The 16,012-nt window shown below is 37.6% G+C and overlaps 1 protein-coding gene across 1 annotated transcript in view; it reads left to right on the top strand.

The window, feature by feature from the left end:
• Positions 1–16,012, top strand: part of ERP44 (endoplasmic reticulum protein 44) — a 54,000-nt gene that overhangs the window by 34,201 nt on the left and 3,787 nt on the right. Inside the window, exons 5-10 of the mRNA XM_076330139.1 lie at positions 2,351–2,535; positions 3,021–3,136; positions 7,565–7,622; positions 8,968–9,084; positions 13,093–13,204; positions 13,657–13,798. Of these exons, the coding sequence (XP_076186254.1) occupies positions 2,351–2,535; positions 3,021–3,136; positions 7,565–7,622; positions 8,968–9,084; positions 13,093–13,204; positions 13,657–13,798 (730 nt within the window). The remainder of the gene's footprint in view (positions 1–2,350; positions 2,536–3,020; positions 3,137–7,564; positions 7,623–8,967; positions 9,085–13,092; positions 13,205–13,656; positions 13,799–16,012) is intronic.

The following is a 16,012-nucleotide window of genomic DNA, read 5'->3' as shown; positions in this document are numbered from 1 at the left end:
AAGAGGTTAGTAGTGTGTTAGCAGCAATTAAAACTACTGATGGTTTCACTGAGAGTTCTCTAGGCAGCAGGGAATTCAGATTTTTTGTTCTCTCTTAGAAGTCCAAAAGAGGTGGAGAGCTTTATGTGCTGGAGGACGGTTACGGGCGCAGTTCCATGGGGGAATGACTTATTTCCAGGGTTTTAATTTTGGTTCGCAACTGAGAGGTGTATGTTAGCTGCCCAGCTTCAGCAGTTTGCTCATGACAACTGCTTCTAAATAGTAGTTTTCACAGGACTTCTGTCTCCATTCTCTTTAAAAAAGAGTAAGTGTAAGATAGAAAGCAAATCTGCTTCGTGGTAAATATGTAATTGAGAAGAAAGGACATTCTTGTCAGAAAGGATTAGTTTTTACGTTGTTCAGTACTGTGCCAGATACGCTGATGGACCCTCACTTGATTGCCTTCCTGCTGTGGGCCAATCCAGGTCGCCTGAAGTGTACCCTTTGACTTCTAAGGAGTCAGTGAAAAGTAACAGGACACGCATTCAGCCCAGACTTTCAATGCCTTCCTCTCGCTGTTGACTGGATTAAATTTATCTGTCTCCAAATCGGTCCATTGAAGTTCACTGTCTCTCTTTGAGAGAGAAAGGGTAAAGGGGAAGTGGGGAGGGGCGTGTGTGGAGGGGGTGGTTGACTGGAATGAGTCACCTCAAAGGATTAAGCGGCTCTGGAAAGTGAGCAGACTGCTCATATTTTGGGATTTAGTTGGATTTAGGTACAAACGTGATTGAGGTTTAGGTAAACTGCATCCCACTCTGTAATAGAGGACACCCAGTTTTCACAGGGGCTGTGACAAATTTTTGTTTCTAGATATATTTCCAGGGGAGGAGTGAACAGGAGGGCATAATTAAACAAGGAAAAAGGAAAGTGCTTGCGGAAATCTACTTGGCATTACATGCTTTGTTTGTTTTTTAGTCTTGTTTTCCTAAGAATCCAAAGTGTATCTGGTTACCTTGTTTCTCCAGTCCTTCCTCATAAAAACTCCTTGAAGCTTTTTGCTGAACTTCAACCACATCTGAAAGAGGGAAGAGCATTCAAAACTATTAAGTACTTACGAACTTTGATTAAAGTGGTTGCTGGATATTGGAGAGGCACAAAACCAATTTCTGCACTGTAGCAAAGGTTGCTGTAAAAACTCAAGGCTGATGGATCATGCTCAGTGTGCCATGGAACTACTCGCTGGTTATGTGTAAGTTTCCCTGTCAACGCGTAGCTGGAAACCAGCTGCAACACCTATTGCAACTTGCTGCGTTCCAGTGATTAACCAAAGTGGAAGAGGGGCAAAGGGACACTTGAAGTACTCTGGTGAGGCGTAGTGAAGAACCAGGTTATTGCCTTAGTAGTGGTTGAAGATAAGGGGCACAGGACGCACGTTCATGGGAAACTGGGCTTTATTGCTTCTGCTGGGCTTTCTTCTTTGCTGCTCTTCTAATTTGACTGTAAAACCTCTTTCCATTTTTTATTCTTCTTTTACATTTGTAAGTCTCGTGAATAAATAACTTACAGTTAAATAACTGACCTGTTATATAAAGGTGAAAATAGCTAGTGCTCGTATGCTAGATGAACGCAAATATGTGTTACTTTGTTGTATGAAGCTCTGTGCGGTCCAAGTCTAGAAGAAAGCTGGGCTGCATGTATAGATGTGAATGAAGAACTGTCTCGAAGGGAATGCTGACACTGGTTGACCGGAGAGGTGTTTGCCTTAATTCAGAAATCTGAAGTTTTGTGTTCTTTCAAAACCTGAACAGCTCAGAACTGTAACAGCAGTCTTCTGGTCTTCATAGGTTTCAAGAAATATTTTGCACAGGGTTCACGTTCTCTAAAATTTAAGACATGACAATTATATTTCCAGCACTGTAATTGAGGTAAAAATCATAGTGAGTTTAAAGAAAAATAGGGGATGATTTATTTTATTAAAATTTTCTCATGTGGATTAATTAACTGAGATTTGGCAAGCTTTTAAGATTCTCATGTTCTTGCTATGCTCTTAAATTGGCTTTCCTAGTTGTTCGTAGGAAGTGTGCTAAGTAAGTATAGCTTGACCAAATCGAGTCTTTACTTACAACAGATTTTGGTCATGATTTTTTTTATAAAGATCAGTACAATCTACAGAAATACTGTAGCTGCTATCTGTTCTCTCCCCTATGGTAGTGTTTGGGTTTTTTTTTTTTAGTTTGTTCTTGTTTAAAGATGTGGAACTACTGCTTCAGAGATTCCACTTACGTGCTCACATATACATGTGTAAGATACCATGTTCAGTGTAGTTCTGTATTTGAAGGGTTTTGGTTTTATTTTCTTAATTTCTCTTTAGCGGATATAGCTCAGAGATACAGGATAAGCAAATATCCAACTCTGAAACTCTTCCGGAATGGAATGATGATGAAGAGAGAATACAGGGGCCAGAGATCTGTGACAGCAATAGCAGATTATATCAGGCAGCAGAAGAGTAACCCTATTCGGGAGGTCCAGGATTTGGAAGAAATTAGTTCTCTTGATGTAAGTCTTTCAATTTTATTCCTTCTAAATATATTCTTACTCTTTTTTTTTCTTTTTAAATGTGGAACTGGTGAAACAGTGTATTTGAAGTACATATTTGCTGCTTTTTTTTCCATTCAGAAACGCTGTGAGTGCTTTTTTTAAACTGAGTGGAAAACTGGATCATTTCCAGTATTACAGATTATTCCAATATAATCACTTTCAACTGCATTCATTTTGTTACAATAACTCCACTACCAAATTACTTATTTTACTTTTAATCATTTGAAGAGAATCATATGTTGTGTTTGGCAAGACACTTCTAATATTCCTCACTGGAAAAATATTCACAAGGATGCTTCTGAATATTGAAAAGACAGAAAAGAAAACTTCTGCACAGTTATTGACTGTTGAATGAATGGCACCTCTGTATTTGATATCCTTAGGGAGTAATGATAGTTTTTGATAATTTGAGGTAAGTTATAATTTAACTTTTGTTTTTACAGCGCAGCAGAAGAAATATTGTTGGATACTTTGAGCAAAAGGACTCTGACAATTACAGAACCTTTGAAAGAGTAGCGAATATTTTGCATGATGATTGTGTATTCCTGTCTGCCTTTGGGTAAGTTTTAGAATTTGTTGATTTGCATGACTTCATTACTGAAGTTATGTTAATGACTTGTATGTAATTTAATGGAATGGACTTCTTTAATACTTTCAGTGTGGCATAACTGAAGAGACTAGACCTTAACAGATAAGTATACTGAGATAAGGGTAGGAGGAGAAAACTCCTAGCCTTAATGTTTGCTGTGAAATCCAGCTTTGATTTTTTTGCCTCCTTTTTCTTTTTTTCACTCCTTGTCAGTATAGTTTAAATGTAATTGGGGAGGTTTTAAGGGGACATGCTAGACAGTTGTGTCCCAAAAACCTGCTTCTTTGGAGGGAGAGGGGAACAAGTAGGGAAGAGCTTGAAAACTTTTTGGCAAATAAGTTTATCAGCCTTGCAGACTAAGTAACTCTTTTTTTGCAACCTCTTAAATCTTTTTCTTTAAAATATGACCATCTTTTGTAGGGTGGTTTTTTCCTTCTCTTTGTAGGGTTTTTTTCCTTCCTTTTTTCCTGTAAAGAATAATTCAGTAGCTGCTTGCTCATTTCTTCTTGATGTCAGAGGAGGGGACCTTGTTCCAAAATGCCTGATTTCTGTGCCTGGGTCTGTTTCATGTGAGTTCTATGTCACTGCACACAGTAACAGTTTAGAAAAGCAATTGCATTGATGAACTTCATAGTGTTGAGCCTAGAAGAACAACCTACAGAAATTCAAGTTTCTCCTTGTTATACCGATTTACAGCAATATTTAAAAATTAATATTAAAGATCTTCACTGGAGGAAGAAGAATATATTGGGAGTGATTCCCTTTTTAAGTAGCATAATAAAATGCAATTATAGAATCTTTCTGCAGTGTTTAATGTGCCAGCACTAACCAATTTAAAGTGATTGGGCATTAATGTGAATGCAGTGGTTTGCAGTCTACCCACAGTTGCAAGATCAGGAATTTGCATGGGTTATACTAGCTTTTATGCCACATACAGTTGCCCTAAAGGTTTTTTGAATTGAATGTAGCGAAGGATAGTGGAGAAACTGGGAGGGTGTATTCAGGTAGAAAATGTTTCATCTGTTTGAACAAAATTTGTTGTCAGTCATTGATGCCTCTTCCAAAGTGTTTCCAAAAAAAAGTTCAGGGGTGGGGGAGAGTATTTGTAATGTGCAGGTGTACGCATGGCTTTCCTTTCCTTCAGTTCCCCATATATCCTATGACTGTATAAGCAGCCTTGGTCGTGGGAGAATAATCAAGTCTTGTAAATCTCTGATCTGTAGGTCTGTCTGTCTTATCCCCAAAGAATGGCCATTATCTCAGATGTTTTCTGATGAGTGCGTCCGTGCTTGTTCTCAGGGCAGCCAGTATGAGTTGTTATTAGAATTTTAAATTATTTTTTGCCCCATCATATGACTCTTCTTTTCAGGAATGCCTTTCAAAAATCATTAGTAAGATAGCAATACTTTCAAGATTCTCTCTCCTGTTTGAGTCTGTTCATCTTTGGTTTGCTATTTGTCAACTTCATATAATGAGAAATAGTTTCCCACCACTCAGTGTTAGGATTTGGTTGTTGGACGCTGTTTTTGAAGTAGTTACTATGGGGTTTTTATTTTTCTTTTTTTTTTTTCTTTAGATATAAGCAATAAGCAAACATAATGGAACAGAGCAGTTTGATTATTTGTAACCTGCCTATGTAACTACAGATTGCACAGCAGGCTTGTTGTTATTCTCTTCTCCAGACTCCCATTCTCTTTCTAGCCTGGAGCTGTTAGTGTTTTAAAGTGCAGCCTTCCAGACTGCAATCCTGGAAACTAAATGTTTTCATCTCTGAATGGCTGTGGCTCTCAAACTTCGTAACAAATTATGTGTGAAAAGACTTCTGAGGGACATACTGGCTATATAACAGTGTTTTCTATTCAGATTATATATGATTATATATATTATATATAAATGTTTCATGGGGAGCTGGCCCTGGGCAGTCGAACTCTTCTGACTGAGCATCCTAACAGCCCCTGGGAGGGATTTTTGGTTTTGCTATAGACAGAGTTCAACAGGTACATGGTTTGGGAGGTATATGGTAATGTGAGCTGTCATGTTTGAACTTCTAGTAAGCTAAAATAAACTCAAAACAATAGATGTGACAGGAAAAAAATAATTACTTCGCTAACTTCTGTCAAGGCAGAACTGTTCCCTGCTATGCCAAAATTATTCTGGCTTTAGGTAGTTGTAATAGCTTATTTTTGAACTGTATTAGTAGTACTTAGTTGCAGATCATCTTGATGCTTAAAACTATTCTTAAATCAGCTGATCCTTACAGTTCTGTTAAGATTTGAGGTGACCGCAGAGCAAGGTTAATGAGAAGAGTTGTAAGCAGAAGGAGATAGGAGGGATACTGATGAAGAGATATTAGAGGTAGATTTTGGCAGTAGAACTAGAGAGGGGTAAATCTGAAATGTTTGTAGACATGGAAGAGAATGGCCTTGTGCCATTGAGCCATAGCATAGGAAGCCAAATGCAGAAAACCAAAACAAACGGCCAAAAAATACTTTTATCTTAAAAGGCTATGATGAACTGTGGATAATTCATGGAAGAGAGTGATGAATCCAAGAATTGTTTTAATTTTATGTTAGCCAGCAAAGTGGTGGGGGGGTGTGGTGGTGGTTCCAAGAGGTTCACCTTCTACATTACTGCTTCAAGAAAAGACAAAACACAAACTGAAGTGTTTCCATTTCGGTAGTTGTTTTAAAAATGTGTATCTTCAGGCATTTGGGATTTTCACATCGTGTCCCCCGTTAATTTGACTTGTCTGAAACAAATCAGTCACAACTGCAGTTAGTGAAGTCGAAGAACACAGAAGAGGACCTTTTGGGTTCCACCGCAGGCTTACCTTAGAGCATGTATTCCATTATAGATTATTATCAGCTTACCAAGCAGTGATTGGGCAGGTGGCTTCTTTGTCTTCACTTTCTTCTTATTCAGTGAAGGATAGTTTGGGATGCAAGTGGTTTATCTCAGTGATGATGGTCACAAAGAAGCCTGATTTCACATTATGGGAGCAGTCATCATGTCTGGAATACAAAAATGCATTTTTAAAATACACACCTCTAAACTCGTACAAATACTGATAGGTGTAACATACTAGGCAAAACATCTGTATGTGATAAGAAAATGATAATTGGATCAAATGAATTAAATAAAACATAGGTACTTTGAGTTAAGCCTTGTGATGTCGTCTTTTTTTCTCTAAACTGTTCAGACCCCTCATCTTGCAGTGAGATAAATCGAGATATTTTTACTTCTCTTTTTTTTTCCTCCTCCTTACGTCTCTTAATCAGTCTTCACCAATGCTTATATTAGTCCATAGAAGAGATACTATAATTGGAGAAGCTAGAACACTTAGCTAATGTTTCCCAGAGGCTGACATGCTTTCTTTTTAGCCTATGCTAAAAGGAAAAGGAATAGGTAGTTCATTTTACTCTTTTGTGGCATGTGCAGCCAGCCAGTTCTGTCTTGCCAGCATGCGTTACATGGGAACAGCAAGGCATGGGAGAGAAGGAGAGGAGGCCTCTTTCGATATCTGAAGATGGTGAAAGGGCTTATTTTTGTTGAGAGCTTTCTTTCCTTTTTCCCCCCCCCCCCCCCCCCCTATCTCCTGTGTTGGATGCATAGCTGTCCCCATTTGTTTGAATAAGAGATGATAATTTTGGGGGTACTAGCTAGCAGCTTTCAGGGCGCTCGGTTGTGACTGGGATTAAGGAACCACAAAATATTCCAGAAGCAGGGGAGGAACTTACTAAGGTGATATAGTAAGCTGAATACCAAGGAGGAACAGCATGTGTTCTCCAGGTACACCCATACCATATCATCAGTGGTCAGAAACTGCATGCTGTGTCTTGTGCTCTCTAGATCTGGTTTGAGGGTAAAATGGACAGTGTGGACTTATTTGCTATCCATTTTCTCACTGCCTGTGCTGGTAGAGCACCTCAAAGCCCTTCTTTATCAGGGTAGATAAGATGTAAATTTCTAGTGTAAACGATGGAACAAGAAGAACAAATGCAAACAAAAACCCACATTTCTCTCCTTTCCTTCCTTAAGAAAAGGTATTGATTTGTTTTAAATTTACCAGATTATATTAATTCATTAACATTTTTCTCTGATGGTCTCTCACCCAAAATTGTACCAACATTCGTCACTTGCATTTTGATGCCTTTAGTCCACACTTTTAATCTTAGGGATACATCTTGCTGACTCCCTTAATGCTGTCTCATCTAGCCAGGCCAAGTTTCTGTGGAGTCACTTTACAATTTACTTTAAAGATCAAGGATTTTAATTCTCAAATTTTGAAGGGAAAAAAAAAGTAGTAAAGAAAGGATAGCAAATTAAAATATGATTTTTGGTATCTCAGTTATTTTATTTGTCTGTACCAAGACATGCTTACTGGTTGGTTTGTTGTAGGGCTATTTCAAAAGCAGAGAGATTTAGCGGAGACAATGTAATCTACAAGCCACCAGGGGTAAGTGTAACTATGTATTTTATTCTGCTTATTGTCATTATATGTGAATATGAACTAGTGGAGACTATTCAGATCATTCAGTATGTTACTGCATCTCAAACCTTAATTTCGTTTCATCACTAAATAGTGTGAGAAGTAGGGTCATAGGCACTAGTGTTTCTGAGTCAGTGAAAAAGATCTCAGTCTCATTTGTTGCCAATTAAGTGCGCAAAACCTAAATCGGTCATTTTAAACATCAATGTCCGGAAATGTTTTTTTTTTTCTTAGAAACACAGTCGACTCGTCATGTGTATAGATACTTTGTGTTCTGTTGAAGTCTTAAAAATCTGTGAAGTTCAACAGCTGGTGCACTTCAAGTTTTTCAAAGCAAGTGACAATTACTAAGTATTTTTCTGACTGTCACTTGCCTGTCCTGTGTGTCTTAGCCCACAAGGGCTAAGAGCTGTTCTCTTCACTTAAAAAAAAAAAAAAAGGAATTAGTAAAATTAACTGTATGTTAACAAACTCTCATAAACATAGTTTTACTTGAGGAAAAATACAGTACAGAAGAAAATCTGCAAGAATTGCTTTTTAGAAACATAATTAATATCTGAAAATCTGCTCCTTTCTCAAATATACTGTATGAAAAGAGTTGCTTACAAAAGAGAAATAAATAAAAGAAGACCTAAGGGGGGAGGGAGTTTCAAGCCTTTTTCTGCGAAAACAAAATTTATTAGGTCACCTAATTTATATGGCGTTTCTGAATTAAGGTGTGCTTAATCATGGCCACAGCTTGCAAAGTCATGCTTCGCTTCATGTTAACCAAAATTGTAATTACACTAAAAAATGGCAGCACTGAATTCTGAGTTAAAACTACTAGCAAATAAAGGAAAACTATTATTTATTCATATCTCTTTGGCAAAGCAAATGTAAAATTCCAGTTTCAAGTCTTGTAGGACATTGGGAGGCGTTTTTTTTTTTTTGTGAGTCTTTGTAACTATCAGCATGAAAAAGCTTAATATCTGCATTTAGTTTATATCTAATTTTTTTTTTAGGTATGGAGATACTATTTCTCAACTTGACAGAAGTCTAAATAGCCTTTTATTTGAAGAATCCCTAATTTGGAAACAAAGTTTCTTTTTCAATTCTCCTTAAGTAGAGCTGACTGCACAAATGATCATCTATAATATTAAATTTCCTGTTGTACTTTTGTAACATAGTTAATAGAAATGTTGCATGCACAAGGGTTGAATATTGGTGTAAGATTGGCTTTTAATATTTATATGGATATAGTAGGTAATCTTCTTCGTACATAGCAATGTCATCTTTACTGTTTCTCAACTAGTATATTTTTCTTTTTCAACAGGAAAATGCTCCAGATATGGTGTATTTAGGATCGCTAACCAATTTTGATTTGATTTATGCATGGACACAAGATAAATGTGTACCACTAGTTCGAGAAATTACGTTTGAAAATGGGGAGGTAAGAATTTTTTCTACCATTCTACTTTTGGAATTTCTTTCTCAAAACCAAAATGTCTCTTTCAAGGTCTTTAATCCATGCCAAAGAACTTTCTGCATGCTTTGCTTTAGACAGAAAATAGCTGTCAGGTAATGTCTCTTCATTCTTTTGGAGCTTTTTGGTTAGACTTGAAGTTCACTGGAGGCAGATTTGTAGTAGTATCGTACACTACCAGAGTAAGAGGTTATAATCATGCATATAGATCACATAAGAAGTAGTATCTGGTGATTTGCGGAGTGTGGACACTTGGACACTAAGAATGTGCGTGTGTAAGAATGTGTGTGTCTGTAAGTATGTATGGGTGTGTATCACCTTGGGTAGGTTGTATTATTCATCTAAAGTAAGTACATATTATTTATACAGATGTTATGACTAAATGTTGATTTAAGATCCAGGCATAAATGTTATTTAAGTGCTTTTTGCATCTGTTAATGACCTTGAAAAAAATGTTTCTAGTCAGGGTAGAAAATATCCATGTCAGCATGTCCATGGCAGTTTGAAAGAGTAAGATAGTTGTGAACTAACCTTTAGTTATAATCAGCTTTTAAAATTTAATGTTTAAGTTAGTAGTAGAAAAATGTTACTGTATTAGCCACTTCCAAAGCATTATCTAATAAACAAGCCCATTAAACGGTGGCGGACCATCTATGGAACTAGCAATCTTCTGGGAATTGTAATAAAAACCATGTGATATTTTTTTGTCAATCTGTGTTTAAGCACTGGTACCTTCATAATCTTTTTAGCTTCATATGCTCTTTCCCTTGGGTTTCTTCTTTTAGCTGTAATTTGTAAGATGGAATTTGGGGGTTTGCTTTTAAACATCCTTTTTCTTCTCATTATCCTTATTTTCTTTCAGTGCTTTTCTGTTTTCTTTTGTAACTTACTCCTCTTTCATCTATTTCCAACTCCATATTATACACTTATTTTGTAAAATAACCAATGGGGGGAAAAAAATCTGTAGAAAATTAGCAAGTTTGTAGTATCTCAGAAGGAGTATTTGTACATAGCCACAGGATCTGCCAGAGACTCTGGTGAGGTTTGTAACAAATTGCAGTGTGTTGTCCACACTGGATTAGAAACCAAAGAATCAGTCATATCATTCGTTCTCAGTTTGCACGCTTAATTTTTTTTATTCTGACTTTGCAGTGTATGTAACACTGCTGTTCTGGGCATGTGCAACATGTCAGGTTACATGGCAGAGGGAGAGAGAGGGTGGGATGCACAAAATGGTTTAAGTACAACCTTCTAGTCAACCCTGCCAACTTTTATTGGAAAGTTCTGTTAGTTAAACAAATTTTAATTCTTGATTTGCAACTCAGTATGTAAAAGATGCCACATGTTAACACGTTTGAAAGCGTGTGGTAGATTTTCAGTGTACTTTTCCCATGGTGAAATTGGATTCTGAGCCTTAGAAGCCAAGGTTCATCACTGTCAGCTTGTACCACATTGTGTCATGGTTTTTCTGGTTGTTCTTTCAACCCTGATTCTTGTTTACTTAGGCAGATATTTACAATTCCAATGTGACATTTTGCCTAGCAACATTTGTTTAAAAATTTCAGTGCTGCCAGTACCCAAACAAATTTCAACATGCCAAAATTGACATACTTCTGCCTGCTGAAATTGTATAGTATTTAAATGGGCTTTTACTGCATACTGCACAATATTACAGGGTAAAAATACGAAGTGCTGTGACTGTTAAGCTGTGTTTATGGTACTAGAATACAGTATAAAGACAAAAATTTCTACCACAGACTTTAATTCCAATTTTAAAATCAAAATTGGCCTCTGTAAACTGCTGGTAGGTTTTTCCCTCATTTTCTTTCTTAATGTTGCCATTATCTGATAAGTGTCATGGGCAGGCTAGCCAGGAAGATGCCCAGTCTGAACAGAGTTCATCGTTGTGACTTTAGACAGCACATAGTAATTGAACTCTGAAGCAAGGTCTTCTGCTTGAGAAGACTGTCCTTTTGAGAGACAGTCCCTGTACTTGATGAGAAAAGGCTATTGGGATTAGTAATATCATTCAGAAGAAATCACTGTTTAACCTGTAATCAGTCTGTTTAGTTTTACATTGTATGAATACAATGAACCATGTGGTCTAACGATGGTGCTGAGCTGTAAGTTTTTGAAAGGGTAAAAAGTTTCTCAAAGGCATACAGGAGTAATGTGGGCAGTTCAGATCTAATGAAAAATCTTTTGATATTCTCAGTGCCAAATGAGACAGTAGCTTTTGAGGGAGCAGTGCAAAGCAAATTAAATCGCTATTCCACTTGCCACGTCCTGATCACTAAGACATGCTATGAAAGCTGGAACAGAAAAGCAAACAAAGGAAGGTACTTCATAGAAACCAGTTAGGGCCAAAATTAGCAAGGCTTTCAGGCCAGTTGTCCTAACAACCTGTTTGGAGATGAATTGATCTTGCGACTATAACTTGCCACATATAAGGGTTTTAACTATGCAGATATCGAAACTGAGGTTGTCCTTTTAGCTGCTTGCAAGCAAGAGGGGAGCTTAGAGCCGGAATACCAAGCTCTGTTTGGGACTTCTCCCTCTGGAAATGTACCTGCTGAAACGAGTGAGGAGACGGAGCCATAATCGTAGTGGTACAAAACAGACTTTTTCACATCCTCTAATAGGAGAGGAGCCTGAGACCCAGCCAAATTCACATGTGTAAATTCACATGTGTAAAAATGAGAATGAGCAAATGTGATTAGTTGATTTAGGGATGGATTGGGAAGCTTGAATTTCGTCAAGAGCACTGAATTTATTAGGATCTTTGCAATCTGCTGTTAAAAGACCAAGCTTCAACTTACCTGACAGACTTTGGTTGAAGGGAGAATAACAGCCATTTCATGTACACTACGTAACTGGCTGCCTACTGATACGGAAAGCATTTCTTCCAACTTACTGCAAATCGAAAATATCTGAAGAAACTATTCTATTTGGTGGCAGAAGGAATGAGTGCTCTCTCAAAAAGCATAGATTTTATTCTGATACAGGCTAGAATCAAAGAAATAGCAGCACTTGCTTGTGCACCAGTTGTGCAAATGAAAGATAGGCAAGACTGTAGGCATTTGTTAGATGATAAATGATTATTTCTTCAATCAGGCTCTAGCAAGTTGAGCTAGTGTTCAGAGGTGCCTAAAACTCACTTCTGAAGCAAGCAAATGCATGTTGTTCGTGTTTTGTTTGGGTTTTGAGTAAAAGAAAAATCCTGAATAAATCACTCAAGGAGTTCTTACTTTTATCTGTCCCTGGACAGAAATCTTTAAAAGGCACTGGGGCTGCAAGAATGCATTTCTATGAGGAACTAAAGGTTGCCTGTCCAACAAAGGTTTTCATTTCTTCATCAATTTTAGTAATATACTAGCCTGTGAATTTAATAATGGTGTTATACAGATGACCAGTCAGGACACACTTACTGGCAGAAGAGCAGTACTTGATCATAACTGATATAGCTATGTCAGCTAAAAAGCTTCTGCTTTTTTTTTTCCCCCCTTTTTTTTTAAGGATGGAGTTAAAGATACTCATTCATTGTGTTATGCTAAGAAAACACCAACTTATTACATGAACCAAGCTAGGACTGGGTCTAGAATACACATTCAGCTTTTTATAGTATGTAATACCATGCTGTTCAGGCCTTATTGCTGTTTCTATGAAGATTATGTGTTTTCTCAGAATTGGGCAATTTCTTTTGAGCAATTATTCCAGTGCAAGTGTATCCCTTCCTGAAATGTTGATAATGAAATACCTTCATCCTTTATCTGCTGTATATAATACAGAAGAAGGAAGCATGGTTAACTGTATCACTCGGGTATCTTAGATGAAGGGTCAGCAGTTAACATCTTTAATCCTGGTCTTTCAGCTGTTTTTAAAGTAGAGATCTCGCTGAATTTGAAAATTGCTGGAATCACTTAAGTGCCCTTAAGAAATGGAAGAAATGAGATTTGTTGTTTGTTTTCTGTGCAGGAACTGACGGAAGAAGGCCTTCCTTTTCTCATACTTTTCCACATGAAAGATGACTTGGAGAGTTTAGAGAAATTCCAACAGGAGGTTGCACGACAGTTAATAAGTGAAAAAGGTTTGTAGTAACTCCTACTACTTCTTGTTTTTACTGGTATAATTTTTTTCAGGCAAACTCAGAGTGGAAGCAAAGGCCAAACAGAATCCTAGCTTTAAAGCTCTTGAGTCCGACGGGCTTTATGTACTTTTGACAGTGAGGACCAACTCCTCTGGAAATGATTAAAATAGATACACAATTTATTAGTAAGTAACTGTTTCAGAAATCCTTCTTGTCTAAATGACTTCATGCAGTTTGAGAGGGCATTAAACAAAACTTCAGCTTGTATTGTGGCCAAAAACATTTTAAGAAAATCCGTTATTTTGGTAGTGTTAGTTATTTAAATCTATGTTCAAGTTTTGCATGTTGTGTCTATCTAATATCTCCACCTTTGTAATACTTACAAAAGTGTTTAGGGTTTCAAGATAATAAAAAATTCTTAACATGGATTTTTGTCTGCTCACAATTTTAAGGTACGATAAACTTCCTCCATGCTGACTGTGATAAATTCAGGCACCCACTCCTCCATATTCAGAAGACTCCAGCAGACTGCCCTGTTATTGCCATTGATAGCTTTAGGCACATGTATGTCTTTCCAGACTTCAGTGACTTGTCGTAAGTATTTTTCTTTGTGCATTTTGATTTGCAAAGAACAAAGGAAAAGATGTGCTCATACTTTAATCAGTACTGTGATAGGAAGATGAATGAATCTGGGATAGGTAAGGCTGCCTATGTATGATTCAGTGTCAGAGCCTTAAAGCAATATGAATTGGCGTGAAGCCATTGTTTAAATGGAGTTGCATTGCTTTATGCAAGAAGAGAATCTCACATTAAGTTTTTAGATGCTGCTGCTGCTCTTTTAATTCAAAGTTTTGGTATTTTCCATAGTAGTTAGGCATTTGGAGCCTGGCATGGTATTTTTAGTGGTGATCTAGATATACCAATTAACTTTAAAAGGTTTAAAATACTACATGGAATGTTTCAGTGCGGTGTTATGCAATGATTACTGTAAAATGCATCGTGTCAGAATTCCCAGTCCGCTGGTTTGGTTTTTGCTGCTGTGCAATTCCAGCCTTCCTGCATTAGCCTAAACCTGGAAAGCTGGCAGAGAAATCCTTGTTGCCCAGGTTTTCGAAATTTTCCACATGCAGCTTGGAAAGTGGCTGATCGTTGGCATGTTACCTGGATAAAATATGTGAGAGAGAAGTATCAGGGTGCTTAGGTGAAATGCCACTTTGATAATCCTCTTTACATCAGCCTATCTCTTTATGTTGTACTGCCTTGGAAGCAGATGTTGTGTCTCCCGTGGTTCAGCTGAGGAGTGAAGATGTGTACGTGTTATCTTCAGGGCCCTTCAGCATGGGACAAGCGTTCTGTCTTTGTCTTCAGGTTGTGTGTGAAACTCCAGTTTCTGTCTCAAAGGAGGTGCCTGCATACTCACTGCTCGTTAAGTCCTGGTTAGATGCCTAGGCTTTGAGACTTGGAGTTTTTGCCCATTCAGAATTTTTGCCCATTCATACTTTTAAAAACTCAGGGTATTTCATTTTTGTCAAAGAAGGATTCAAAGCTCAGACTTAGCATGCAATGTGAACGTAACCCCATGTCTAATTCTGCCATTCCAGCAGGCATTTTTCTACCTGAAATGTTGACATTTGGAGGGAGGGTTCCAACCTACCTTCTCCCCATAATTCTCCACAGGCTTATTCTTAAAATGTAGTCTGTTTGATGTATCTCAAATAGTGCTTTTCAAATATCTAAAGCTATGTGTGTGGAAACTCTGATAGTGACTATTTTTCCCCCTGTGTTCCTGTTTCTTTGGAAGATTACGTTCACCACACATGCCAGCGCTTTAAAAAAAAAAAGTGGGATATTTGCATTTGGAAAGCACTCTTTTTTTATTGTCACTTTTGAAACAGCCCTAAAATAAATTAAAATCCCTTATAGGGGAATAGAGATGTTTAGACTTTCATATTATGTTTCTTACATGGTCTGTTTTCACAGAAACACTATCAGAATAATAAAAGCTACTTGCTTGTTTGTATACCAGTTGTTACATACTAATGAAGATGAGAGAGAGAGATGTCAGGATTGTAGACAGTTGCTTAATGATAAATAATTATTCAACCTTGCTCTAGGAGATTGAGCTGATACTTAGAAATACCTAACAAACAGTTTGGAAACAAGGAAAGCTTGGAGCTCCTGGGGTGATAACTCTTTTGTGTGTGGGTGGTTTGGATTTTTGTTTTGTTTTTTGGTTTGGGGGTTTTTAATTTTTTTTTTTTTTTTTTAATAATAGGTTAAATCTTAATTCTAAGACTTTCATCTACCTGCAAGGATTTCTGCCACTTCAGTACATTTTCTGGACTCTTACAAACTGGCCCCAGACTGTCTCTTGTAATCTCGGTGCTGCCACCAACCAATAGGGTTTGGATATGGTACTTTCAGAACTGGCCCACTAAAAGATTTCCTCTCTCTTTAGGCAGTCGTCTTTTTGGAGAATAGCCACTTCATAGGCAAATCAGATCACCACCCAATATTTTTGTCCTCATACTTTGGCCACCTGGCCCTATTCATCCTGCTGTTCCAGGTCAGAAATGATAGCAAGGAGCGTTCAACAGATCAGCTGTAGCTTCTCAGCAAGAACTGGCTGAGCTTACAAGAGGCGCTAGGCACCAAATGCCCTTGCAGAATTAGGAGAGGAGAAGAGGTTGGAGGGGAATGTCTCCAGCAGTGTGCGTGACCTAGAACAGGGCGGGAACCCAAGGTAAAGCAGGGAGCAGTGATTCTGCTGTCCCTACAACCGGGCTGGAATGAAGCCCATCAGTACTA

The sequence above is a fragment of the Aptenodytes patagonicus genome, chromosome 2 (genome assembly GCF_965638725.1).
Source record: "Aptenodytes patagonicus chromosome 2, bAptPat1.pri.cur, whole genome shotgun sequence".
NCBI lineage: Eukaryota > Metazoa > Chordata > Aves > Sphenisciformes > Spheniscidae > Aptenodytes > Aptenodytes patagonicus.
This window is presented reverse-complemented; position numbering and strand designations above follow the sequence as displayed.